At 36.4% G+C, this 26,745-nt stretch overlaps 2 protein-coding genes across 2 annotated transcripts in view; one reads left to right on the top strand and one right to left on the bottom strand.

The window, feature by feature from the left end:
- Positions 1–5,850, top strand: part of CXADR (CXADR Ig-like cell adhesion molecule) — a 56,101-nt gene extending 50,251 nt beyond the window's left edge. Inside the window, exon 8 of the mRNA XM_053221830.1 lies at positions 5,454–5,850. Coding sequence (XP_053077805.1) covers positions 5,454–5,495 — 42 coding nt within the window. The 3' untranslated portion in view covers positions 5,496–5,850. The remainder of the gene's footprint in view (positions 1–5,453) is intronic.
- Positions 5,851–5,959: 109 nt separating this feature from the next.
- BTG3 (BTG anti-proliferation factor 3) lies at positions 5,960–26,745 on the bottom strand. The gene is made up of 5 exons (XM_027077515.2): positions 26,607–26,745; positions 23,076–23,254; positions 19,078–19,215; positions 13,436–13,643; positions 5,960–6,628 (listed from the first exon to the last, which is right to left on the bottom strand). The coding sequence occupies exons 2-5, from the start codon at positions 23,246–23,248 to the stop codon at positions 6,392–6,394; spliced, it is 756 nt and encodes a 251-aa protein (XP_026933316.2). The 5' UTR covers positions 23,249–23,254; positions 26,607–26,745; the 3' UTR covers positions 5,960–6,391.

Here is a 26,745-nt window from a genome sequence, read left to right as displayed (position 1 = left end):
ATACATTTCTGTGTGAATTCACTTAGCAGTTCTGGTACATGATTAACCTGTCCATAATATGAAACTACTAAAAATAATGTTGTAGAATATGTTAATTAACTAGAATTTAAAATAAAAATTTAAACAATAAATTAAAACATATATTTAGAGAGAAAATTAAAAATTGTTTAGAAAATCGACATAAAAAAGTATTTCAAAATATCACATTGTGTAACCATAAAACGAACATATTTCTTAATACAACAGTATAGGAGTATGTAAAGTAAAAGTTCCCTCTTTTAAACATCCCCATCTACTAAAATATTAACTGTGGTTATGTCTGCTGGGGTGATTATAGGTGATTAATGATCTTTCTGTGCTGTTACTTTTTTTCAAAAATGAACATTACTTTTGTTCAGAAAAATAATTCTAATAAAGAAATTTTGTGTACATTCTGAGTTAGAATTCCCCATTACTAATGACAATTCTACATATAGATCCATAGGAAAAGCAGTGATTTAAACAACAGCCACTTAAAAAAAAAAAAAACAGTATAACCACTAATGCTTTTCATGGAAAAGGGAGATTTCAAATGCAGCCTTCTGCTTTGAAGTTGGAAAAGAATATCTGATGCCCTCTTGTGGCCAAATAATTTTAATAAGGTAATTTATTCCTTTTCATTTAAATCAGTCTGCATCAAGAGAATAACACCAAAACATCGATGCTATTGCTTTCTAAATGACAAAAATGCTCACATATTTTTCTTAACAGTTTAGCCAATCTTCCCAACATGTGTCCTGGATTTATCCTGCCAGGGTTTGAAGCTCTTGTTAATTTAATTTAGGTCACCTAGGCAACTTGAATACTTGAGATACAGTGTCCTCAAATGTAAGATGAGAATAGTAGAACATACATAGGTTTAACTTAGAATGGAAGGAAGGGACTTACTGGCAGTACCTGTCACACAATATGGTGATTATCTTCCCACATCAGTAGACACAGATCATTCTTTTATTGGCCTCATATTCTTACATAGTATGAATGAATTATAGTCTTTTATTATGGCAAATGATGCTGCATCAATTATACATTTTTATACATTTGCAAAAGTATTTCCATAGGTTATCTTCCTGGTATATAGAATTTGAATTACTGGATAAAAGAATATGCGCATTAAAAAAAAAACATTGACATTGTCAAATTGTCTTCCACAAAGAATCAACAATCTTTTCAATATTTGTCAATTTGTTAGGTGAAAAATGGTATTTCATAGCTTCTTCTATTTTCCTTGCCATTAGTGTTCCATTAGCACACCTTTCGTTTTTAGTTTTTACATCTCTTTATATGTATTTAGCTCTGCTAAATATATATACAAGCTTTTGATAGAATACTAATCCATTTTCTTTTAAACATGCGCAAATTTTCTTTGGAGTTTCTCTTTTAAATTTATGATGTCTTTTGATGTGCAGTTTACTTTTTAATTCCAAACCACTAACATTCCTGTTAAAATTGGGAAAAGTTTCCCAAGCTGAAGTTAGTAAATATCTTCCTTCATATTTCCTCTCAGTACTTTTACAGTTTCATAATTAACATTTTATCTTTAATCTATTTGGAACGTATTTTTATGGCTTAGAGTTAGAATTTAACTTAAAAAAAAATGCATCCAGGGTGCCTGGCTAGTTCAGTTGGAGGAGCATATGATTCTTGATCTTGGGGTCATGGGTTTGAGCCCCCAAATGTAGAGATTATGTTTAAAAATTAACTTTAAAAAAATGAAAAAAATACATAGTCAAAATAGTTCACTATTAATTTATTAGTGGATCATTTTCAATTTGAAAAGTCACTTTCACCATACATTAAATTTCTGTTTCTGGTTGTGCACTTGTAATTCTGTTTCATTGTTCACTGTTCATCTGTTCAGGTCTATGTTAACTTTTGAGTATATATTGACAAATCATGTAAAAGAAAGAATACTCCCTATCCATTGTTCTTTAAAAAAAAAATTATTGGTTATTTTGGAGAATTATTCTTCCATGTAAACATAAAATCAGTTTTGTTTTCCATTAAAATTTTATCAGAATTTTAATTATGATTTATATTTTTACATATTAACTTAAAAAGTGGAGTTTCTATAATGTTGACTCAATTTAGAAATATGGCATATTCTTCTAGTCAGTTTTTTCTTTTTGTAAATTTTTCTCTTCTATTTGACTCACTCCTTTCTGTTTTTAGTTTATTTCCAGGTATTAGTAATCTTTCTAATAGGGGTTCTCTTCCACAAAGCATATTCTAAATTTTTCTTATGAAATTAATATTATTTACATATAGTTAGGAACAGTGAAGGAAAAGTATATGATACTACCACTCTATTACAAGCATTTATTATTTTGGAATATTTCCTTCTAGATGCAGTATGATCAACAAAATTTTTACCCACATTGCAATCCTTTTATTCAGAAACGTAAGACTGCCCATGAAACATACATGCAGTTTGGTTATCAGTGATAGAGTATTTGTATTTGCTAAAAATAAATCCACTAGTTACAAAGTAATAATGCTCAGTATAAAAGTCTAAAGACTGAAGTCTAGAAAAATAAAGTTCTCTGTATCTGACCCCTTCCCCTGCCTCTGAGAACACTGGCTACTGTTAATTTGGTACTTATTTTTCCAGGCAATTTTTGGCACCATCATAGAAATAATATTTTTCATCCCCCACTTGTGGTATTTCCCCAATCTGCAACATTTTATGCCATGTCATTTCAATTTTTTTTTTTTTTTTGGTAGCTACATGGACTTTTCCATAGTATTTTCTTGAATAGATGTTCAGATTTTATTTAACTGTTCACCTGTTGTTGGCTACTTGGATTTTGCAATGAACATAGATAATGGCTGGACCCTTTGAGTATTTCTAAAGACAAATTCCCAGAATTCGTTTCTTAGCCAGAAGATCTGCACATTTATATTTTTAACTACCCTTCAAAAATGGTGTTTTAAAGCCAAGTTATGGATGTCTACATAATACTTGGTATTTTTCAAGTCCTATGAAATTTAAGCAAGGGTCTAATTATCTAAAACTTACAGGAGTCGCTTCTGTAGCAAGTTATTCCTTTTTTGAGGGTACAAACAATAAAAGTTTAACACTTTATTTGTGCTGATCATGTGCTTTAAAGAATAAACATCAAACCAACCTAATTGCAGTGGTGTATATGCTACAAGTACTAATGGTGAATTTGCGTCTGACAAGGGTTAGATGGGTTTCCATTTCATTCCTTAGGTTATCCTTCGAATTATGTAAAAGAACAAAGGAACCTACAAAGTGTCTAATGCGATAAATTGGGAGACAAAGGGATGCTTTCTGTGGTGGATAAAGTGTGCACATTTTAAACAGAAATTACATGAACCTTCTCTGGAACTAGTGCTTGCACAACTCCCAGTATAAGCCTATGCTCCATCTGTAACGTATGGATGTTGTTTCCCTTCGAACCTCACAGTATTACTGCCTCACAACTGGAAAACAAACTTCAGAGAATATGAGAACATTGAACACCATGTTAAACCATCAAATATACTTGATAACTAACAGAAATTAAGGCCTATGATGAACTTGTTTCTTTCTAATACCGCTAATTCTCTGTGTGATCTTGCCCCGGGACCAATCATGGATACACTTAGCTTTGTCATCTCAATCCTGTCAAGTGGGCTGTATCTCCTCCTATTGCAATCTGATTTACAGTTCAAGCAAGTAAAATAAAATGTCTATCAAGTTAGTGGTTTGTAAAAAGGAACTCTGTCAAGGTTTTATTAATCAACAGATAATTTAAATGTCTTCTATCCTCATTTGCTTAATCTAATCTTTACATCTGTCCCTTTTTTCACATGTTGGCTTGATACCGAAACTTCTCACAGAATTATAATGAACTGAACCAAGGCACCATGAACCACATGGGCTTTGCAAAACCCAGACTGGTTAAAGTCAGGGCTTCATTTCTTAGCTGTTATCTTGGGCATTTTTTAACTTCTCTGAGAGTCCTTATCTAAATTGGTAATAATGGTACCTGCCTCATGGGGTTATTATGAGGATTAAATAAACTACTGGCACATAGATATATAACACTTTTTTTGAACTTACTGCTATCTGTAAAATGGATAGAATGTCTTCTGGGTTTTGCTTCTTTCCACTCAGCAAATAAGAAATCACTTTGACAGTGATAGTTGAGAAGTCAACATAAATGCTTTGACATAAATACCACATTAAAAAAACAGAAATAAGTACTTTAGTACTGATGTAATAGAACTTACCAAAAAGATGTGTTTGTCACAAACCACTGTTTGAAACAGCCCAAAAAAGGCTTTCAAACTGAAATTATGCGGCCATATTGTCTTCATTAGAACAGTCCAAATTGTCTGAGACACAGAGATGTTACGATTCCTAGAGTCCTAAATACCATTCAAAAAGTTTGACAAATTTTTGTACCCTGTGCTTACTAGACTGAATTTAAGACCCAACTGCTTAGGGAAAGATGGCTTATTTCATTAGGAATGGATTGGAAAAGCTATATTGATGAGTTTCCTTTTGCTTTAAATAACTTTTCAAATAAGGTGGGAGGTTGATAGTCAATCAAAGGGCAAAGTCTTCTACAGGTAATATATCATATTAGGAATATGTAAAACTAGCATTTTCCCCAAGGCACTCAGCCATTTAGCTGTCAGCACTAATGAGTAAGAAATTTAGGTTTTACAGTAATCCACGGTGGAAAGCCCTGGTTACTAGATGTGTCCCAAAAATACTTCCTTTCTTGTATGGCTATTTATTGCTTCTGATTTTCCCAATAAGCTCATAACTACAACATGAGCAAACTAAAAGAACAAATGCTCTCTGCTAATTCCATGATAAAAATACTTGAAACCCGCCATCTTTATAATTGCACACTATCTGCAGTTATTACACAAAACTTCCTAGGACCCAGAATGGAACAGTTAAAAACATTTTCAAACTTAAATAAAACTAATGTTCATGTGATGCCAGTTACTCTTAGAAAAATACACTCAACTCTGAATAGGCATTCATTATATATTTCAGGAAAAAAACGTTCATGGCTTAGAAATACGTTAAAAGGTGTATATAGTTTAAGTTAATACTAAAACTAGATGTCTCTAAGGTTTAAAAACAAGTTTCTTGTTGACATTGTGTAATTTAAATTCCACATACTTTCAAACCTTTGGGATATGTATCCTTAGAATTTGGGTACTTTTCTGGCATTCTATACTTAAATAGAATTTTTCAGAAAAAAATGACAACAGGAATATGTGGAATAGCCAAGGTCTTCTAATGATTTATTAGCAAGTTCTGATTTTTCTAAGTCAAATAATTTATGACTAAAGATGTGGGTTAACAGGAAAAAATTATCTTTTTAAAAAAAATTTAATTTTGGGAAAAAATCCAAATTCTTATATGTCTTTCTCTCTTTTTGTAGTTCAAGTACGCTTACAAGACTGATGGCATCACAGTGGTATAAATATGAAGGGACTGCTGAAGAATCTGAAGTACTGTACTATTTGGCTTTAATTCAGACATCTATTAAAGACTTTCATGTGTTGAAAAAAAGCACAAGGAACAGAGATGTGAGAACATTTCTGCTTTATGCAGTGGCATTAGGCATATAAGTCAGATGCCATGTCAAAATTAATACAGGCTTTGATTCTTGATTAGGAAAATCCTATGTATCACAACTTTGATGGTTTAAAGAGGTTTTATTGTATATATATTTTCCACTAGTACTACTAATAAACTTTAGACTTTTATATGCACATTTTGATACTGTTGCCTTGGGGAAAATTATGGTTAATAAAAAGTTGATTTTTTTAAGAAAACTTGAAATTTTATGTTTTTTCTTTGCTAAATATTTAAACACCTTAAAGTGAAATATCCCCTTTGCTATTTCTGCCTTTTTTATGCATAGAAAAGAAGCACACATCATCATGCCTCAAACTACTTTTTATTTGCAACTACATGATTTCACGCAATTCTTCTAAACAATGACATAAAATAGATTTCCTTGTGTATAAATAACTTACATATTCTCCATAAATGCTCAAAGGTGCTAGAACAGATCGTCTGCTGCTACAGTGTTCTCATATCCAACAGAGTTGATGCACAATATATAAATACTCAAGTCCAATATTAAAAACTCAGGCACTTGACTAACTTTAATAAAGTTTCTCAAACTATATCAATATATCTAAAGTGCATATATATTTTTTTAAGAAAGATTATTATCAATAACTTTTCTATAAAAATAAGTTTGACGGTTTGGCCCATCTAACTTTACTACTATATGAATATGAACTTTTAATATGTGGTCAAGCTTATTCTACCTTCTCTCAACACTGACACCAACAGAATCAAAAGCAGCTAGTGAGGTGCTAACATGTGAGGATTAATCCAGTGATTCCGGTCACAATGCATTCCAGGAGGAGGTACCCATGTTACTGGAATTGGGCGATACGGTTTATTCTTTCTTCCCTGATTTGGATAACCAAATGGAATAGGAGGGTAGTGATTCTGATGGCCATTCCCTCGGTACATTCCTGGCTTTTTTCTGGGCAAAGGGTGCCACATTGGAAGAGGTGGGAATATCAATTCTGAAATCTGCATGAAAGAGAAAACAGTAAGTTAATTCAGAGGAAAAATCAGTCACAATATGTAATAAACTTAGGTGAACTTCCAGATTACTCACTAAAGAAAAACAAAACCACTCACCCATACCCTACCCTTAAGTGTAGGTCTAAATAACATTCCTATGGTCAGATCTAAATATGTTAGAAATTTCATATATTGTAGGTGATTAGTTTTCTTTTCTTTTTTAATTTTTTTTTTTTTTAATGTTTATTATTTTTGAGAGAGAGAGAGAGAGACAGAGTGCAAGCAGGGAAGGGGTGGAGAGAGAGAGGGAGACACAGAATCAGAAGCAGGCTCCAGGCTCTGAGCTGTCAGCACAGAGCCCGATGCAGGGCTTGTACTCACTAACTGTGAGATCATGACCTGAGCTGAAGTTGGCCGCCCAACCGACTGAGCCACCCAGGTGCCCCTGATTAGTTTTCTTAATGAATGAAAATGAATAAAAAACACAGCACTCTAAAACAAGCAGGAAAGATCAAAACAGAATGAATGGAAGCCTGAAAGGACACATCATGTTTTAGACCAGTGGTTTCCACAGCTGGCTGTTTAATAAGAAGTCATCTAAAAAAGCTTTTAAACACAAAATACATTTATGCCCTAGCCCTGGTCTAACTGAACAATAAAAATCTTTTAGGAATAGAGGCCAGGTACTCTGACCGCACTTCAGGTGATTCTGACGCAGCCAGTTTGTGTTTTGTAACTACAGTCTTAGATTATCCCCTAAGTCAAATGGGACATCAAGTCCACATTACTCAAAAAGTTATCAGCAATTTTGTACACTCCTGCTAAGAATGCTGTACCTTGTGACTATGTGTTTCTGAGTTTTCTTTTTAAAATGTTTATTCTTTTTGAGGGAGAGAGAAAGAAGAGAGAAAGAAAGTGAGAGGGAGAGAAAGAGAGCACACGGGGAAGAGAGAATCCCCAGAAGGCTCTGTACTGATCAGATGAGGGGCTTGAATGCACAAATCATGGGATCATGACTGAGCCGAAATCAGGAGTGGGATGCTTAACCAACTGAGCCACCCAGGTGCCCCTGAATTCTCTGATTTCTAATCTGTTCCTCTTAGTACAGGTATTTTAAAACTTATAGTCTGTATACAACTACATTCATAAGATAGAAAATACAAAAGGTATAAAAGCATATACATGGAAAGTCCCTCTTTATCTGATTACCGGCTACCCAATTACCCTTTAGAGGCAACTTACACTATTTTTTTGTGTATACCCTTAGAATCAATCCATGCATATAATAGTTAGGCATACATCTATACACACATTTTTTTTTTAATTTTTTTTTCAACGTTTTTATTTATTTTTGGGACAGAGAGAGACAGAGCATGAACGGGGGAGGGGCAGAGAGAGAGGGAGACACAGAATCGGAAACAGGCTCCAGGCTCCGAGCCATCAGCCCAGAGCCTGACACGGGGCTCGAACTCATGGACCGCGAGATCATGACCTGGCTGAAGCCGGACGCTTAACCGACTGCGCCACCCAGGCGCCCCATCTATACACACATTTTAAAAGACATTCATATCAATACATAACGTCCTTTTTCATTATTTTACAGCTAGATGTAATGCAATGACTATGCCATAACTAAATTAACTGGTGTCCTACTGATTGAAAACAGCCTAAATGTTCTATGTTTTACTATTAAAAAAACATATGCACAACAAATAAAACAATGCTTCAATGAATAACCTTAGTACAGTTAATTCCTTTTTTAATAAAAATTTTTTAACGTTTTTATTTATTTTTGAGAGAGAGAGACAGAGTACTAACAGGGGAGGGGCAGAGAGAGGGAGACAGAATCAGAAAAGCAGGCTTTAGGCTCTGAACTGTTAGCATAGAGCCCGACACAGGGCTTGAACTTGTGAACCGCAAAATCATGACCTGAGCCAAAGTTGGATGCTTAACTGACTGAGTCACACAGGCACCCCAATACAGTTAATTCTTGATTATATATAATAATGGGGAAATAAGGCAGAATTTAGAGTTCAAATAATTGGCCTACAAAACAAACAGAAAAATGCAATGTTTTCATTTCTTTTTACACTGGGGTGCTGGTAAGGTTTCAAAACTGTCAGACGACAAAATTCTGGAGCTTACATTACCCTTTCTAGTTAATCCTAATACACCACAGGCAACCACTGTTCTGATTTCCATCACCAGAGTTTTCCATCTGTGAACTTTAATAAAAATCAGCCAGCATGTATTCTTTGTGTATGGCAAAATTCTTTTGCTCAACCAAATGTTTTTGGGGTCCTTCCATATTATGTCTAGTATTATTAGTTCTTCCTGTTTTTTGTTGACTATTATTCTATTTTGTGAATACCTCACAATTTTTCTTCTATTCACTTGTTAATGGACATTTGGGTTGTTTTCCATTTTACTATTATGAAAAAAGCTGCTATAAACATTGTAATACATGGCTTTGTAAATATTTTCATTTCTCTAAATACTTAAGAGTATAATTGTTGGGTAATAGGATAGATGCATATCTAACAAGTTCCAGAGTTTCCAAAGTGGTTGTACCACATTATACTCTCACCAACAGTTTATGACTAGCTACTTCACATCTTTGCCAACAGTTGTGGCGTTAGACTTTAATTTCAGCCATTCTGGAAGCCGTGTTTCATTGTGGTTTTAATTTGCATTTCCCAGATGATAAATAAGGTTAAGCACCTTTTCATGTGTTTACTGGACATTTATATAACTTCTTTTGTACAGTGTTTACTCTCATCTTCTGTCCATTATTTTTAATTGGGTCATTTGTCTCTTATTATTGATTTATAGGAATGATTTACAAAGTATATTCTGGAAACAAGTCCTTTGATGTATGTACTGAGAATATTTTGTCCCAGTCTATGCTTTGCCTATTAATTTTCTTAATGGCTTGTCTTGATGAGTAAAGATTTTTAATTTTGGTGAAGTCAAATTTATCAAGTTCTTTTCTTGTGTTTTTCATATCCCTTGGGAGAAATCTTTGCTTATCCCAAATAATAAAGATACCTTATTGTATTTTCTTCTAAAAGTGTCAGAGTTAGTTAGCTTTTATGTTTGGGTCTATGATCTATCTCAAATTAATTTTTTTGTGTGTATCATGTCAGATAGTAGTTAGGTTCATTTCCTTCCGTAAATAGACTAACCAATTGGTTTAGTACATGTTCTTGAAGACTTTCCCCTATTGAACGGCTATGATACTTTAGTAATAAAAAAAAAAAAGACTGAACATATGTAAGTCTATTTCTGGAGTCTCTATTTTGTTCCATTAATATATTTGTGTATCTTTAAATCTACACTTTTTTTTTTTTTAATTTATTTACCTTGAGAGACAGGGAAGGGAGAGAACCATAAGCAGTCTCACCGTCAGCACAGAACCTTATGCAGGGCTCAGTCCCATGGACCAGATCATGACCTGAGCTGAAATCAAGAGTCGGATGCTTAACTGACTAAGCCACTCAGGCACCAATGGCTTTATATTAGTGTAAGGCCTCTAACTTTATTCTCCTTTTTATAAATTTTAGAATCAATTTGTCACTTTCTAGAAAAAGGCTTGTTGGGATTTTGATTGATACTGACCTTGAATCTATAGATCAATTTGGGGAGAAATGACAGTATTTTCACTTCTTCACACAAAAATTTTTTTTTAATGTTTATTTGTTTTTGAGACAGAGACCCAGCATGAGCAGGGGAGGGGGCAGAGAGAGGAGATACAGAATCTGAGGCAGGCTTGAGGCTGAGCTGATAGCACAGAGCCTGACGTGGGCCTCGAACTCACAGACTGTGAGATCATGACCTAAGCCAAAGTTGGACACTCAACCACCTAAAAACACCCAGGCACCCCATATAATCTTGACTTCTTAATTAGTAATTTTCTGGGGTATCTTTCAAAAAATGGACTTCTGAGAGAAAAAAGATCCTAACCTAGGAACTTTTTATCTTTACTTTGAAAACTCCCCTTTTAAAACCTTTTAGCAGTACCAGGTTCAAGATGAAAAAGTGAATAGGAAGAAAAGATTAAAGTGGGTCACTTGCACCAGCTTTCTACACAATAGATTATAACAGTCAAGCTTCTCTGTTATGAAAAATTGTCAAGGAAAAATATTTTATTTTAAAAGCACACAAAAGACACTTCAATTTCCATGCCTTTGTTTAATTTTACCCTAAAAGTTTCTTAACATGGGGAGAAATAAATACAATTTAATTTAAAAGGAAAATCTTAAAATTAAAGGTCAATTTACTTGTAAAAAATCAGCAGCAATCAGTTCAATTTAAGACTCACTTTCTTGCTTTGTTGAGTAACAATAAAATTCTGAGTATGAAAATTGCCATGTGTGAATGAATTCCAGGCAATATAACAACAGTAATTTGGAGAATATATCATACATACTCTTTTACACTGCTTTAAGTTGTTTTTTAAAAGTGCATGTTATCTTACATATATAGATATATCCCTAAAAATATGATAATCATCAGACCTAATTTCCCTCACAAGCCTAGGAAGGATAATTCAACAACTGAAAAAACAAAGCAAAACAAAACAAAACCCCAGAGAAATAAAAAACTAAGGTATACTGAAAGTATGTTCATTATACAAATGTATGATGAATGTAAAGATTTAGTTTCTCATACTTAAAACACTAATTTCTTACTCATTAGGCTGAAATTGTCATTGTAGCCCAAATCCTACGCTCCATATGTTGGATATGTTTCATCACGTCTAACTAATAAGGTGAAATTAATAAAAATAGGTACATTTTTATTTTTTTAAAAAAAAATTTTTTTTTCAACGTTTATTTATTTTTGCGACAGAGAGAGACAGAGCATGAACGGGGGAGGGGCAGAGAGAGAGGGAGACACAGAATCGGAAACAGGCTCCAGGCTCTGAGCCATCAGCCTAGAGCCTGACGCGGGGCTCGAACTCCCGGACCGCGAGATCATGACCTGGCTGAAGTCGGACGCTTAACCGACTGCGCCACCCAGGCGCCCCAAAAATAGGTACATTTTTAAATAAACTCAGGGGTGCCTGGGTGGCTCAGTTGTTAAGTGTCCGATTTTGGCTCAGGTTATGGTCTCATGGTTAATGAATTTGAGCCCTTCATCGGGCTCTCTGCTCTCACCACAGAGCCTGCTTCGGATCCTTTGTCCCCACTCTCTCTGTCCCTCCCCAGATCATTCTGTCTCTCAAAATAAATTAAAAAACTTAAAAAAACAACCCTCAAAATAGGAAAAAAGTACAAATAAGGCTCAACTGAATAGATTTCCTAACATTTTTTGACTTATCTTCTCTGTTGAAAACTATTATTGTATTAAAAGTGTGTGTGTGTGTATATATATGTATATATAGATGTGTGTATATTAAGAGTATATTAAGTATATTAAATAGCAGTTAGGTTCATTTTTTTCCATATAGACCATCCAGTTGTTTTAGTACCAGTTCTTGAAGACTTTCCCTACTGAACTGCTTATATATATTTATATATATGTACTATATATATTTCATTCACTCATTCATTCATTCATTCATTCATTCATTCAGAGAGGGAGTGCCTGTGAGCAGGAGAGGGACAGAGAGAATCCTAAGCAGGCTCCATGCCCAGTGCAGAGCCTGATATGGGGCCATGACCTCAGCCACAATCAATAGTTGGACCTACTGAGCCACCCAGGCACTCCAAGAATTTTTAAAAGTATGTTAAACGTTCTTTGGTGTGTGGGGTATAAATAATAAATAAGTGAACAAATTTGTAAGTGCGTGCCTGGTAGTTATGTAACTCTTCCACTGTTGTAAGTAAAGGAGATATTGTTTTGACTTGAGTGAAAAATTAACTCCCATATTATTCAGTGAAGTTTCTCTTTAATCATGGGGAGAATAAAGTTAAACCCAATGGTATTAATCAGAAGTGCTGAAGGCTACAAAAAATGAATACCTATTTTTTAATACAATAAGGATTTTTAAAAAATCAGGAATGTTTTATCACCACGGTTTTTTTCTATTCTTTGCCACATTTTTTTAAATGTTTGTTTATTTTTGAGAGAGTGAGCGAGAGTGCAAGCAAGAGCAGGGGAGGGGCAAAGAGAGAGAAAGAGAGAGAACCTGAAACAGACTCTGAGCTGTCAGTGTAGAGCCCGATGTGGGACTCAAACTCACAGACTATGAATTCATGACCTGAGCTGAAACAGAGAGTCAGAAACTTAATCAACTGAACCACCCAGGGGCCTCTCTTTGACACACCTTTTAAAATATACTTATTCTAGGAGCTCCTGGGTGGCTCAGCTGGTTGAGCGTTCAACTCTCAATTTTGGCTCAGGTCATGATTTCAAAGTTGTGAGATCCAGCCCTGAGTTGGGCTCTGCACTGGATGAGGAGCTTGCTTAAGATTCTCAGTCTCTCCTTCTGCCCCTCTCCCCCGTTCGCTTGCTCTCTCAAGTCAAAAATTAAATATATATATTAAATTTAAAAAATCAAATTAAAATTTAAAAATATATAAATTGTTCTGAATATATTGTTAAAATTAAAAATATATATTCATCCTAAAAAATAAATAAATAGAATGTTTTTATCCTACTTATTGAGTAGTAGTAAAGCAGACCCTTGATAAAGTGACTCAGGATGTCTATTTACATCTCAGAGGAGCAGCTTCCTTTAGTGTACAAAAGCAAGAACCGGGATTCAAAATCTCAAATCAGAAACCCCAAACAACATGAGCAGGACTACCTGGAATGACATGGCAAGCCCTGCTCATGACCTTTAATAGAGAGCTGATCCATGGTTACCTGGTACACAGGACTTGGGGTTGTAGTCACCGAATTGGGTTTCACTTCTACTTCCTTACTTGTTTCTTCATCTGAAGAAGAGGATCCTGAATGATAATCAGAGGTAACTTTATCAAGGGCCCTAGTAACTTTCTTGGAGATTTCATCCTTGTTCTCATCCTCATTTTCAAAGCTGGCAACAATGAATGCATTGTTTTTCTCTCCATACCTAAAAATTAAAAAAACAAATTCACACACCTTGAAGCACTATCAACAAAAGCAAGAAACTGTCCATAAAAACAATTAAACAGGCTTGGACATGCCATTGGTCCAAAGCAAAGAAGGAACACTCCCAGAACTTAACCCTACGTAACCCACCTACAGGCCAACAGGTCGGCCATGATTTTCTACTTCTGGCCTACTTACGTGCAAATAATAAGTGATTCTATTCTCTTCAATTTTCTTTCCCACTGCCTCCTAACAAAAATAGTTGTTTAAAATATCTATGAGAAATTCACTGTTTTGATTACATTTTTGTATGTACCATTAACCTGGCTTATATAGTAAGATTTTCTAATGTATTTTTAGCTGACTACTATAATATAGATACTAGTGATTCAAGTCACAAATCAACTGGACATTTCCTTTGAGATTTACTTCACCATTATTAAATTAAAAGAGGGTCTGAGTTGCCCATATCCACACTGAACAAAAATGAGAACTAAGACAACTGGAAAACAAACACTACTGCTGAGGAAAATAAAGGGGTTTTGCTTGAATTATATTGCTTACCAGGAAAACTTCTCATCTTAATTTTTTGAAAAAAGTAAAATGAGCCTTTTAATTCTGCCAAAATATTTTTAAAGCCTTGAGCTAAGAAAAATAATTGGTATATGTAACTTTGGCTGTTGATTACTAAAAAAAAGGCGGGAGGGGGGCGCATGGGCAGTTCAGTCAGTGAAAGCGTCCAACTTTGGCTCAGGTCATGATCTCACAGTTTGTGGGTTTGAGCTCTGCCATGGGGTTCTGTACTGGTAGCTCGGAGCATGGAGCCTGCTTTGGATTCTGTGTCTCCCTCTCTCTGTGTCTCCCCTGCTTGTGCTCTGTCTTGCTCTGTGTCTCTCAAAAATAAATAAATGTTAAAAAAAAAAATAGAAACAAGAAAAGGAAAATAAATTCTGCAATGAGGGAAAATAACATAAAGAATAGTCAAACCAGTAGTTTTTATGTGGAGCATAGGAGAAACCCACAAATTTATTTACATAGACTACACAGCATATACACTATGAAACTATTTCTAGGAAGTGTTAAGAACAAAGGAAATGGGATTGTTAAGCAGTTCTTATACAACATATGATTAAAGTTAGAAAGACAAAGTGATTTGAAGCTTAAAAAAACAAAAACAACCTTGACAGAAAAACAGGGTTTATTTTAACTATGTAAATTAATTTCATTTTGAGATAATCCTTATCTCAAATTATTTCTGAATCAGGATATGTACAATAAGTAAAAGGCCAAACTGCAATAAAGCCTTTGAAAGTTTTACAGAAATCATGCAGTCTCACAGGTGAGTTCTATTTCTTTAGATAGCTGTGCTGTCTTCCATTCTCACACAGGCTGAAAGGGGGCCATAAATGCTATCTAATATGGGACATAACTCCCTTTTCTATTCTTTTCCAGTTTACTTCATAAAAAGAGTTGCTAGATGGTAGAAAGAGCACTGAACATGTTTCTGGTTCTGGCTCTCCCACTAACTAGCTCTGTAACAAGGGGCAAGTCATTTAACGTGTCTAGGCCTTGGTTTTCTGTCTGTTAGGCAAGAAAGCTGAGAGCTGACTGGGTACTGGCTGGTTTTCAGCTAGTGATTCTCTGCTATAAGATGCCTGAGAAGCTAGGCAAATTGTTCACAACACAGAATTCCTGTACTATAATTTCAAGTTTAAAACTATAATATAGTTTTAGCAATGGAAATTTACCTCTCCATCCTGCCCATATATTAAAGACTCAACACATTTCAATACAAAGCTTAATTCATGTTAATAATGCCAGCAATATTAACAAGGGGCTTAGGCCAACCTTCAGTTTTTGCCCACTAATGGAGTCAAAATTCAAGTAAAACAGAAAGGCAGGCAATTTGAGAAAAATCCCTGTCTCTGTAGAAACTGAAACCTAAATCAAGGGCAGACATCTAATGAAGGATCAGCTAGTTCAATTAGGTTCTGCATCTTTCCCTCTGTAGTATTTTGGGTATGAGGGTTCTCATATTAAGTGAAGCTGTTGATTATTTTAACATTAGAGTGTGCAGTTAATGCCTTACAATTAGTAACGGACAACTTTTAAACTTTCCATTTTTCAACCACATGCTGCTAAACATTAAGTCCATTTAGTTAATTTGAAATACATTAATAGTGTCTAATGCTCTAGATCAGGAAAAGGATAATAGAAATTCTAAAAAAAAAAAAGGTATAGAATGTTGAGTGGATAATAAAGCTGCCACCCATTCGCAGGCATTCTCTTTGTAGGAAGGATCCATTATCTATTTTGTATCTCCTCACATAGTTCATTAAACAATAACCTTTTAACTACACCAACAATCCTTGCACACTTCCAATATTTTATACTGATGGAATAACTCAGTCATACTATGAAGAATGTTCTTTTTGAGTGCATTTCAATTTTTTCATAACTTTAGTCTCTAGTGTACCAATGAGTTATTATTAATGACTCAGATATTTGTTCTATTATATAACTGCTAGATCAGCTTTAATTTTCAGAATGTTTATCTCTATAGTTTTGGTCCCAAAGTACTAATCAATATTGCAATCTTCTCTATTAACTTAGAGCAATCACCTCTACTCAATCACTAGCACATCTTTCTTTTTGGAGTTCTGTTATCACATAATGAAGATGATTTCTTTTTGTTGTTGTTGTTGTTAGCTAGCGCAGAGCACATCATGGGGCTCGAACCCACAAAACTGTGAGATCATGACCTGAGCCGAAACCAAGAGTTGGACGCTTAACCTACCAAGCCACCCAGGCGCCCTTGAGGGTGACTTCTATTAGCTGTGAAAAAATATCACATCACAGTCAATTGTTGGCAAAACTTTACTTGTATGTAAAATTATTATAAAGCTACTGAATGCAAAGATTTTCTTATATTAATAAGATGAACAATAATTTTTCATTATCTGGCATTATTAAGCAATGAAGTATCCACCTAAGTAGAATATCTATTTAGAGTTTTCATCTTCAGGTGTCAAGATTTAGTTAAGTCATTTCAAATAAATATTACCAAAATGTTTATACAATTACCCAACCTTTTTTAAAAATTTTTAAAAATATTTATTTGGGGGGCAGGGAGAGCACAAGCAGGGGAGGGGCAGGGAGAGGGAGACACAGAATCTGAAGCAAGCTCCAGCTCTGAGCTGTCAATACAGAGCCTGATGCGGGGCTCGAACTCATAAACCTCAAGATCATGACCTGAGCTGAAGTCAGATGCTTAACTGACTGAGCCAGCCAGGAGTCCCTACAATTATCCAAATTCTTAAACACATCTTTGGACATAGAAACATTTCCCTAATGACTCAAGATCATTATATTAAATAATACTCATTATTTGATTGGGTGACAATACATTTGTGCCAACTCTTTAGCTTTTTTGCTCCTGTCTCCACATTAAGACTACATGGTATTTTTTTTTGGTAGTTTTATAACTACATGAAAAAGCCCCTTTCAAACACTGCTTATAATTTTTATGGTTGAAAACCTATGTAACCAACTAAAAGAACTGTGTGTTAAATAAGAGTCAGGATCTAAGTGCAGGCCTAATAAAAAAGTAAGCAATTCAATATAGTAACTTTGTGATAACTATTTCTTGTATACTAACGTCCTCAGCAGGGGCTCAGTGGCCAGTCTATAAAGTCTCACCTTGGCTTAAGGAGTCCTTAATTACTCCCAGAATCTAAAAATGTTTGACCTTCTTGGACCAAAACTTGAGATGTCTTGCTCTCCTTTTTTCTGAGAAGAAGTGTTGAAGAATCTAGTACCTAAGTTTCCCACAGAATAAGCTGACAACAGCAGCTTTTACCAAATAACTCCATTGTGGTCCAGAATAATTTGGTGGAAGAATTACCATGTATTTTTGGCATGACATGTTATCATCTTTACTTTTATTGTTGAAGATGAGATCAAATTCCATAGTCCACCTTTGGAATATATTACGGTTGCATCAAAAAGTATCTCTATTATAGTCAACAGGTGAAGTGCACTTAAAACCAAAGAGAAACACCTTAAAGGAACAGCTGTAGGAAATCACTCACAGGGATTCCAAGAATTTACTCATCCTATTTTCTTCCTGCATGGAAATGTCCTTCCCACTTTGTCACCTAGTCAACTGCATCCTTCTCCACCCAGCTCACATATCACTCAGCAGTGTACTGCTCAGCAGAGGCAGTACGTTCTCTTTGTGCCACCAACTACTGAATTTTGTACATATATCTATTATAGTATAAATCACCCTGTTGTAATCTGCTTGTTCTTTCTTCTCCCTTATTACACTTTGAACACCTGATAGCAGAATGCTACTTTCATTTTTTTTAAACCCCAAAACTAAGAATGCCTGGTCCACAATAAATGCTTTTAGAATGAATGGAGTTCAATTAAATATCATACCTAACACTCACCTATGTATAATTCTGCTCATTAGAAGAGTAGAAATAATCTCCGTTATAAAAACAAAACCATGAAAATATTACTTGGTCACTTAAAAACCAAAGAGAGGGAGGCAAGAGTAGAAACAAACAGAACCCCCCCGCCCCAGTTATTATTATTACTTTTTAAATGTTTATTTATTTATTTGGAGAGAGAGGGAGGGGAGGGCAGAGAGAGAGAGAGAGAGAGAGAGAGAGAGAGTTAGAAAGAATCCCAAGCAGACACCGTGCTGCCAGCACAGAGCCGGATGCAGGGTTCGAACTCCCGAACCGTGAGATCATGACCTGAGCCAAAACCAAGCTTAACCAACTGAGCAACCCAGGCGCCCCAACCAAAAGTTATTATCCAGTACTATTTGGAATTAACTTATTTTCTTATTTGAAGATGGGAAAGACATGTACACCACCAATGAAAGAAAATAATTGACCTACAGGAGTCTAGCTATCTAAATTCTGCTTTTTGGTGTATAATAAACTTCTTGGTAGAACCATAAAAACGCTGCCCAATCAGTTTTTAAGTTTCTTAAATTTTTTTTTTTTAATCTTTATCTACTTTTTTGAGAGAGAGACACAGCGTGAGCAGGGGAGGTGCAGAGAGAGGGAGATACAGAATCCGAAACAGGCTCCAGGCTCTGAGCTGTCAGTACAGAGCCCAACACGGGGACTGAACTCACAGACTGCAAGATCATGACCTGAGCAAAAGTCGGATGCCTAACCAACTGAGCCACCCAGGTGCCCCAAGTTTTTAAGTGTAAGTAAGTTTAAGCTGTAAGTTTCTTTAGCTGTAAAACAGGAATGTAACCAGCCCTTCACCTTCAGATTACTTTACAAAATTCACAACTGAGAAAGCAAAAACCTGGCCATAAAGATACACAGGCAGGCAATACCTGAGAGAATTTCATAAAATCAGTTCCAGCATGGTAATCCCCTCAGCTGGCACACTCAAGAACTTACCGACAGCACACCTCACATGGATCCACCCACAGAGTGAGTTCCTTTGGCAAGCCTAGATCACTGTACAAGATGCAGCTGTTCTCACAGGCTTTCAGGACATCAGGATCAACTCTCTGAAACTTATTGACACGAATGCATCTACAACAAAGTAGAATAATGTTAATAGCTTTAATTGAATCTTAATCATAAACCTCATTATATTACTAGTATTTGCCAATGTGAATTTAAAACAAACAAACCCTGGCAGAGAATGCTGGAGCATATGTATCCTAAGTAGATAATAAATGCGAACTAAAGGCAAAGAGGAAGCATCAACAAGACTACTCAGCCTGGTGGAAAGAGGAGGGCTTCTGTGCGATCCCAGAGAAATCTGAAGAACTGACTCTACCTCATTTTAGCCAGAAACTACTCAATCTCACAGGTCCATGAAATGAGCAAGGAGTATTAAAGTTGCATGAAATTACTTAGAGTTCTAAAGGTAGTATTAATAGGCCAAGTTACTATATAACAAAATCTCCACAACTAACAAAAGACCTTAACCAATGTTTAAAATATTTTTAAATTCTTGTGATTTGATCATTTCCTTGCTCATACATCCCAGATAATAAGTGTTAAGAAATACCTATCATTGTTCTAAAATACAGAATCAGTCTAAGACACAGAACTATTCATATCACATAGTTAAGATTAAAATACAGTCCAAAGTATTATTGGCTTATCTCATTTATTTGTTACCAAAGGGTTTTCATAAAAAAAAAAAAAAAGTTGTCAAAATAACTGAAAAAAAAATTTTTGAAAAAAAATTTTAAACCAATGTAGCCTCTGTTCCATTTTTTAAACCTAAGAAATACCACCTCTACCTAATGGAATGCTCAAAGATGACTCCCAGGATGAACGCAAAAATACATACTTATTTAAGCATTTTGATTATGTAACAGAAATGGTGGGTACAATAAAAGTATTTAATGCCTACAACTAAGAAATCAATCATGAGAACCCGGTTTTAGTACCAGTCCCAGCACTTATTTATTGGGTGAATTCAGATTAAGTCATTTCACTTCTTCCTCAGATCCAAAGTTCTAAAATATGGAACATACAAGTTTGCTGAAAAATAGTAATTATACCATTAAATAAAACAATACGAATAAAAAAACATGCTATTTAAAGTTTTAAAAATTATTTTATTAGTTGATTTCAATTTTCATTTAAAACAGTGAAAAAATTCTCCTTAACAGTGAATACAGATTTCTAAATAATTCTTTCTCAAAGTTTACTATAAAATGGACAGTTTACTAGATGCTTCGCATGTATTAATTCTTCTAATTTTCATATTATCCTGTAAGTTAGATACCACTTCCCCACTGTAAGAAAAAAAGGAGGCAGAGTCTGAGTATTTTGCCCAACATCACAACTAGAAAGTGGTGAACTCAAGGGTCAAATCTGGACAAGACTCTAAAATCTCTTTTATTAAATACCCTATTCTGTCTGTACTAATCTTAACATCACCAGTAACAAGTAAGCAATTCAGAGTGAAAAAATTATTTTATGCACGTAAGATGCTATTTGTTCCTTTATTTAAGATGGCCCTATGTTTACAAATTGTAGTGCTGTGTAAGTTGATTCAAAAGCCTCATGTGCCCTAGGATCAAAAGCAGTTATAGGTAAGATAGATGTTAGATGTATGTGTTTTTGTTATCTACAGTAAGGATGATGTAGACTCTAAGCTTAAAAAATATATATGTAAATAAAGATGCTTAGAGACTCTGCTTCAACAAAATTTGCATACCTTACATATTTTTGTGCTGTTTTTTTAAACTCTTTATACTGTGACTACTCATCCATTAGCCAGTCTTCAAAAACAAGATTTTAAAAGTTGCATAAAAATAGTCTATCATTTACTTAATGTTGACAGTTATTTCCAATTTTTTGCAATTATAAAGAAACATCCATATTCATACATATTTATCTGCATTTCTGATTATACTTCTGGAAGAGATTTTTAGGAGACTTACTGTTCAAAGAGTAGGAGTATTTTTACAGATCTTGATAATATTGCCAAATTGCCCTATAAATGCCTCTTATTTGTACGTATCGTGGAGAAACTCTTTTAATTTATAAACACTTTAGAAGAAAATGAACACTTACAACCTACTCTATGGATTCAAGACTCTTACTGGTTAATCCTATATTCTATTCATTTTTATAATAGTAACAACCCACCATTAAGTCTAATAGTTTTCTACTTCAAAGACCGCTTCAAAATGACTCAATAATGATACTTCTGATCATATGCCAATTTAATCCTGTTTAGCTAATTTTTTTCCTCAAGTTTTTAGAATTAATGGAAATGAAACTGTACACTGTCTGACCTTTAAGCATTTACTTGACAGTGTCTCCTTTTTCAGTAATAGTAAAAGTTGTCTTGGCACTTCCAAAAAAGTCTTTGTCCAATGTCAATTACATCAGTGTAAAAGCCTCAACAGCTCGAACTTAAAAAAGCTGTTCACTCTATCAGATATGAAGATGTGCAGAAAAAAATTAAGAGAATCAAGCGAGAAGATAAAAAATATATTGAGTCTGCTTTATATAGAACATCCACATTTCTACTTTAATTCGCCACATTTTCCAATTTACTAGGAAACCTCCATGGATAAAAATGAAGAGGAAAATACATCAATAAATTTGATTCTTTTCTTTTCAATAGAATACATGCTCACCTGTGGCTTCTAGGAAATGAGAACTAAACAAATCATATTTTCACTTCCCTTGTAGATTCCCTGAATAGTCTTGCACTTGCACTTGCTACAGCTCAGCAAAATTAAGTCCTTTTTACATCAAAGCACAGAAGTGCTGATGGGGGCAGCAATATGCATAAATAAAAGAATTTCTGTAGTCACACTGTTTTATTTTTTTGTGGCCACCTCCACAAATGGGGCACGGTTTGACAGCTGAGTTCATTTAGTAGAACCCAGGTTCTCAATACAGTGGTCACATAAATACCAGGGAATTAGCATGCCAGGACATGCTTTGCAGGAGCCTGCTCTTTAAGCTAAAAATGTAACTTTTTTTTTTTAAGGTTTACTTATTTCTGAGAAAGTTCTAGCAGGGGAGGGGCAGAGAGAGAAGGAAACACAAAATCTGAAGCAGGCTCCAGGCTCTGAGCTGTCAGCACAGAGTCTAAAGTGGGGCTTGAACTCATGAACTGTGAGATCATGAACTGAGCCGAAGTCAGATGCTTAACCAACTGAGTCACCTAGGCGCCCCTAAAAATGTAACTTATAAACCAGAGTACAACAGACAGCTGCAAGTGAGAGTTATTTTCCCTCTCAGAGACAAGGCAGCGGTTAAACTGTGGTATGCAGAAGCCCTAAAGAATTTAGGGTCAGTGAGACCTGACTTTAAAACGCAGAGCTAATATTTACCAGTTGTAGATCATAACAAATTATCTTCATCAATAAAAGTTATAGTGGTTTTTACCATAAAGAATTATGCATAGTATAAATGCAATTATTCTTGTGTCAAAATGCATTAGGTGTCTAATACTCAGCTCTCTTTTGCCATAAAACTTTTATTTTTTCCAAAAACGTGTAACACGTAATTCACTTGCAGAAACAAAGAAACTCATTTCTCTTAACTCTTACCGTGCCCATTTATGGATAGGTTTTAGGGATCTTCTAGAATTGTGAAAACCCTCAAGTACCTGTGATACATAAAGAAATCCACTCAAGCAGAAACCAAACTACAATCACAAGACTAACTCCCATAAGCCAACAGTATTGGCCTCCCAAGTCCAGACAGTGGGACACCAACAACAAATACTTGTATTTTAAAATGTGTAAGGAAAAAAATACCAAAGTCACCCCAGAGTTCTGTATTTTGCAGACTAACTGTGAAAGAAATGGACTGGATACCCCCTCAGTCCTCTGGCCTTGCACTCATTTCAGGTGCTATCAGCCTCTCCACTTAGTCCAATCCAACTGTCCAATTTAATCCTTTACCTGTAGGCCTGTCCTTTTGATGGTTTTTCTGGATACCAGTGATTTTTATATTTTTCTTGAAGTATAAGAGTCAATTTCTCAGCAAACCTCTCAACTGCCTCTTTTTTCAACTTATCATGTTTTCGAACTAGCCTTGTGAAAAAGAAGACAACAGCAGCAATTTCGTTCTTCATCTTTCCCTGCAAAGATAAAACAGTTTTTCTCAAAAAACGGAACATAAAAACTGGAAGATAAAGCTCTGCAAAATACCCCTCCTCCACAGCTTCCCTTCTTTTATCTTCTGTTTCATTGGCTCAGATCTGGAAGAGGGAAAAGAACCACTAATTTATACCATAAAGACCTTATAATAATACTATCTAAAAACCGTATCACTTAGCTTTGTGAAGTTCAATAAAGAGAGCACACCAAATTGCTCCTGTTGGCTAAAATAAATCAGAGATAGTATATACTTTTTACTAAATTTGTCAACATTTAGCTACAATAATTTAAGTTTAAAATTTTGTGAAATAATTTGAACTTTAAAACACAAGTCCACTTTGAAAGCCAGCATTGTATAGCTACTATAGAAAACAGTGGCAATTCCTAAAAACATTAGACAGAATTATCATAAGACCAATCAATTCTACACTCATAGCTATATATACCCAAAAGAAATGAAAACCTACTTCTACACAAAAACGTGTACACAAGTGTCAATATTAGCATTATTCATAACAGCCAAAAAGTGGAAGCACTCAAATGTTCAACTGATGGACATTTGTCAACTGATGGACAAATAAATGTGGTATATACATGCAATGGAATATTATTCAGCAACAAAAAGAAGAATGGCATGATATACTGATACATGCTACAACACAGGTGAAGCTCAAACACACTGTGTTAAGGGAAAGAAGGCAGTTACAAGAGACCAAACATTGTAGGACTTCATTTATAGGAGTTTTCCAGAATATGCAAATCTACATAGACAAAAAGTAGGTTGGTGGTCTAGGGGCAGGAGTGATAGGGGAAAGGAGGAGAGATGTCAGTGAGTACAGGGTTTCCTTGCAGGGTGAAGAAAATGTCCTAAATTGATTGTGGTGATGGCTGCACAACTTTGTGAATATACTAAAACTAATGAACTGTAGATTTTAAATGTGTATGTTGTATGCTAGGTGAATCCTATTTGAACAAAGCTGTTACACATAAAGAAAAAATTCACCAATGAGTTTCTATTATAAGCATTCTTTCAGGAACAGAAATCTATTTGCCTAAAAGATATGACCAAAAATAGTGGCTTATCAAAACATATTTAAGAGAGCAGAAATTCAGGGTCATCTACAGAAAAATCAAACTAAAAGAAATAATCAGAGATTTGCTGCATTCTGGAACTGCCTCAAGACTCTTTAAATGGCAGATCTGATTTATCATTGATTAATCCATAAAGGCAAAAACCTTGTCCCGGGATTGTTTCGATGTATATTCTGGCTTTACACGATGAGCTCATTCATTTGGCTGCTGGAAGTAACTTGGAGTTATTCACATGCTGCATTTACCAAGCAGTATCACCCTTTCTAGAGCCAATTATTAAAGACATACAGCGTCTGCTATATTTAGTATAAAAACCAACTAACCAACTGATAGTTTTTGTGTTCTCACACGTTTGTTTTCTCACACCTCTTAAAATCCCTCTTCATAATATAATTCCTTTACTCCTTGTGCAAATTCAAACAAGGGATCTCACTGTGAAAGAAATTCTAGTTATCTGAGAAGTGTGCTGGCAGCCATACCCACTCTGATCCTGGATGGGAAGACACCCAAACCTTTCTCCTGGAACCACAGAATGCCAGCTACCAGACAACAAGTACTAGGTTGCATATAAGAGCGTGCAGGTACACACAATCTCTGCCTTCTGCAACTGCTGTGAGGCGTACTCCTAAAAAAATGTTGAGCCATTTCCACTTCATAAGGCTGTATTTATATTCCACCGCGTTATGATGGAAAAGATAGCCCACTGCAATTTAATATACGGTTTGAGATGAAAGTTGCTTGTTGATGGAACTACGTTGGCTTCCATCTCATCAAAGAAAACAAGGAACCACACTAAAGTACTGAATCCTTAACTAGACCATTCTTCTCATTCATTAAATTTGTCTACTATGTTCTACGTATCTGAGTTCAGGGTTTTGTTCTCATTTTTGTTTTGTTCTGTTTCCTATCAAAAATTAAAAAAAAAAAAAAAAGGAAGGAAAGAACCACTTAGTGGTTGCTATTGGTTGTAACACAGGATGAGTCATATGGAATTACTTTTTTTTTTTTCGGTTTGAAGGAATGATGCCTGGAATAGCAGAAAAATTAACCCACTCCCACCAGTTAGAATTCTGGGAGTACCAAAAGGTAAACGAGGTAGTTATAAAGTCAGAGAAAGAGAAACTGGAAGCAAGCAGGTCCAGTAAGACCAAAGGCGTCTTAAGTAGCCGCAATTCCTCCACCCACACCGCGAGCGAAAAGCTCCCATTTTAAATATCGCACGGTGACGTCATCCTGGGACGTAGTCACCGCGGCGGCGGCTCAAGTTCTACTTTGTTCCACAGGCTCCTCCGCTCACAGCGGCGTGCACAAAATCCAAAGGAAAACCAAGCTCAGCCTTCCAGGAGTTTATAACTTTGCACTTTTCCCTGTGTTGTAACGAAAGGCTAATCGCAACCGTTTCCAGAAACAAATATTCCTGATAGACATTCCCAAGGTTGAGGAAGCGGGGATCCCGGCCGTGGGGGTGAGGAGCCCTTGACCAGCCTCCGCGGCGTTACAAAGCGGGCTCCGGGCGAGGAGGTGAGACAGGATTTCCCACGGGGCCGGGACTCGGACTTTTTAAGCCATCAAAAACCTGCTGCTAAGCACTCACGCTTGGGTTTTAAGAGTGCTAGGTGAGTAGGCATCAAACATCTCCACCCACTCTGGAAAGAACGGCCTGCGAGCGCGTCCAACTTCTGCAATCGCGGTTTTCCCCGAGTTAAGCGGGGGAAGGGCCCTGGAGCCCCATTCCCCTCCTCCCCCGCAAACAGCCTCGCGGGGTGCGTCTTCCCGTTCGCCCGGCGGTCCGCGGCCGCCGGCCAGGTTCCAGCCTCCGGGGGGCCCTGGGTTCCAGGACGGCGCTCCCCTCAGGCGCGACCCCCCGGAGAGCAAGCCGGGTCCCCGGCTTGGGAAAACGCACGGACGCGGAAGGGTGGTGGGAAGGAGCAAGGCTGTCGCCCACCCCGAGCGGAGGGTAACGCGCGGTGGAAACGTGGCAGGAGCCTCGAGGCGGCGTCTCCTCCGTCCCCATCCCGCCGAGGGTCGTGCGGAAACCCTCTCGGGCCGCCCCCCTCGGTCCACAGTCCTTCCTTCTTGCCGAGCAGGGCCGATGCAATCCGGTTCGATCCCACACTCCTCCCCCTTCCCTGGCGCGCCGCCCGCCGCGAGCGTTCGACGTGGCCTCTGGTCGCCGGGACCACCCTCCTCCCGGCGCCCTCGGCTCCACCATGTCCGCCTCCCCCGTCCCGGTCTCCTTACCGTCGCCGCCCTGGGGCCGCAGATTTGGCGACCCCGACCGTCTCCGGGCGGGGAACCGAGGGCGCCGCCTCAGCGGGCCGGCGCTCGGCGGTAGCGAGCGCAGCTAGCCTAGTCCGGAGCGTGTGGCTCCCGCGTCGTC

The sequence above is a fragment of the Acinonyx jubatus genome, chromosome C2, assembly GCF_027475565.1.
Source record: "Acinonyx jubatus isolate Ajub_Pintada_27869175 chromosome C2, VMU_Ajub_asm_v1.0, whole genome shotgun sequence".
Lineage (NCBI taxonomy): Eukaryota > Metazoa > Chordata > Mammalia > Carnivora > Felidae > Acinonyx > Acinonyx jubatus.
Note: the sequence above shows the minus strand (reverse complement) of the source record. Positions and strands in the feature narration are given on the sequence as shown.

Bases quoted from the DNA above. Each gene is read 5' to 3' on its own strand.
- BTG3 (XM_027077515.2), bottom strand. From the start codon at position 23,248: ATGAAGAACGAAATTGCTGCTGTTGTCTTCTTTTTCACAAGGCTAGTT. The intron at 13,644-19,077 runs GTAAGTTCTTGA...TTTAATTTTTAG, and splicing joins CCATGTGAGGTGTGCTGTCG to GTATGGAGAGAAAAACAATG. The intron at 6,629-13,435 runs GTAACCATGGAT...TCTTTCATGCAG, and splicing joins CCCCAAGTCCTGTGTACCAG to ATTTCAGAATTGATATTCCC.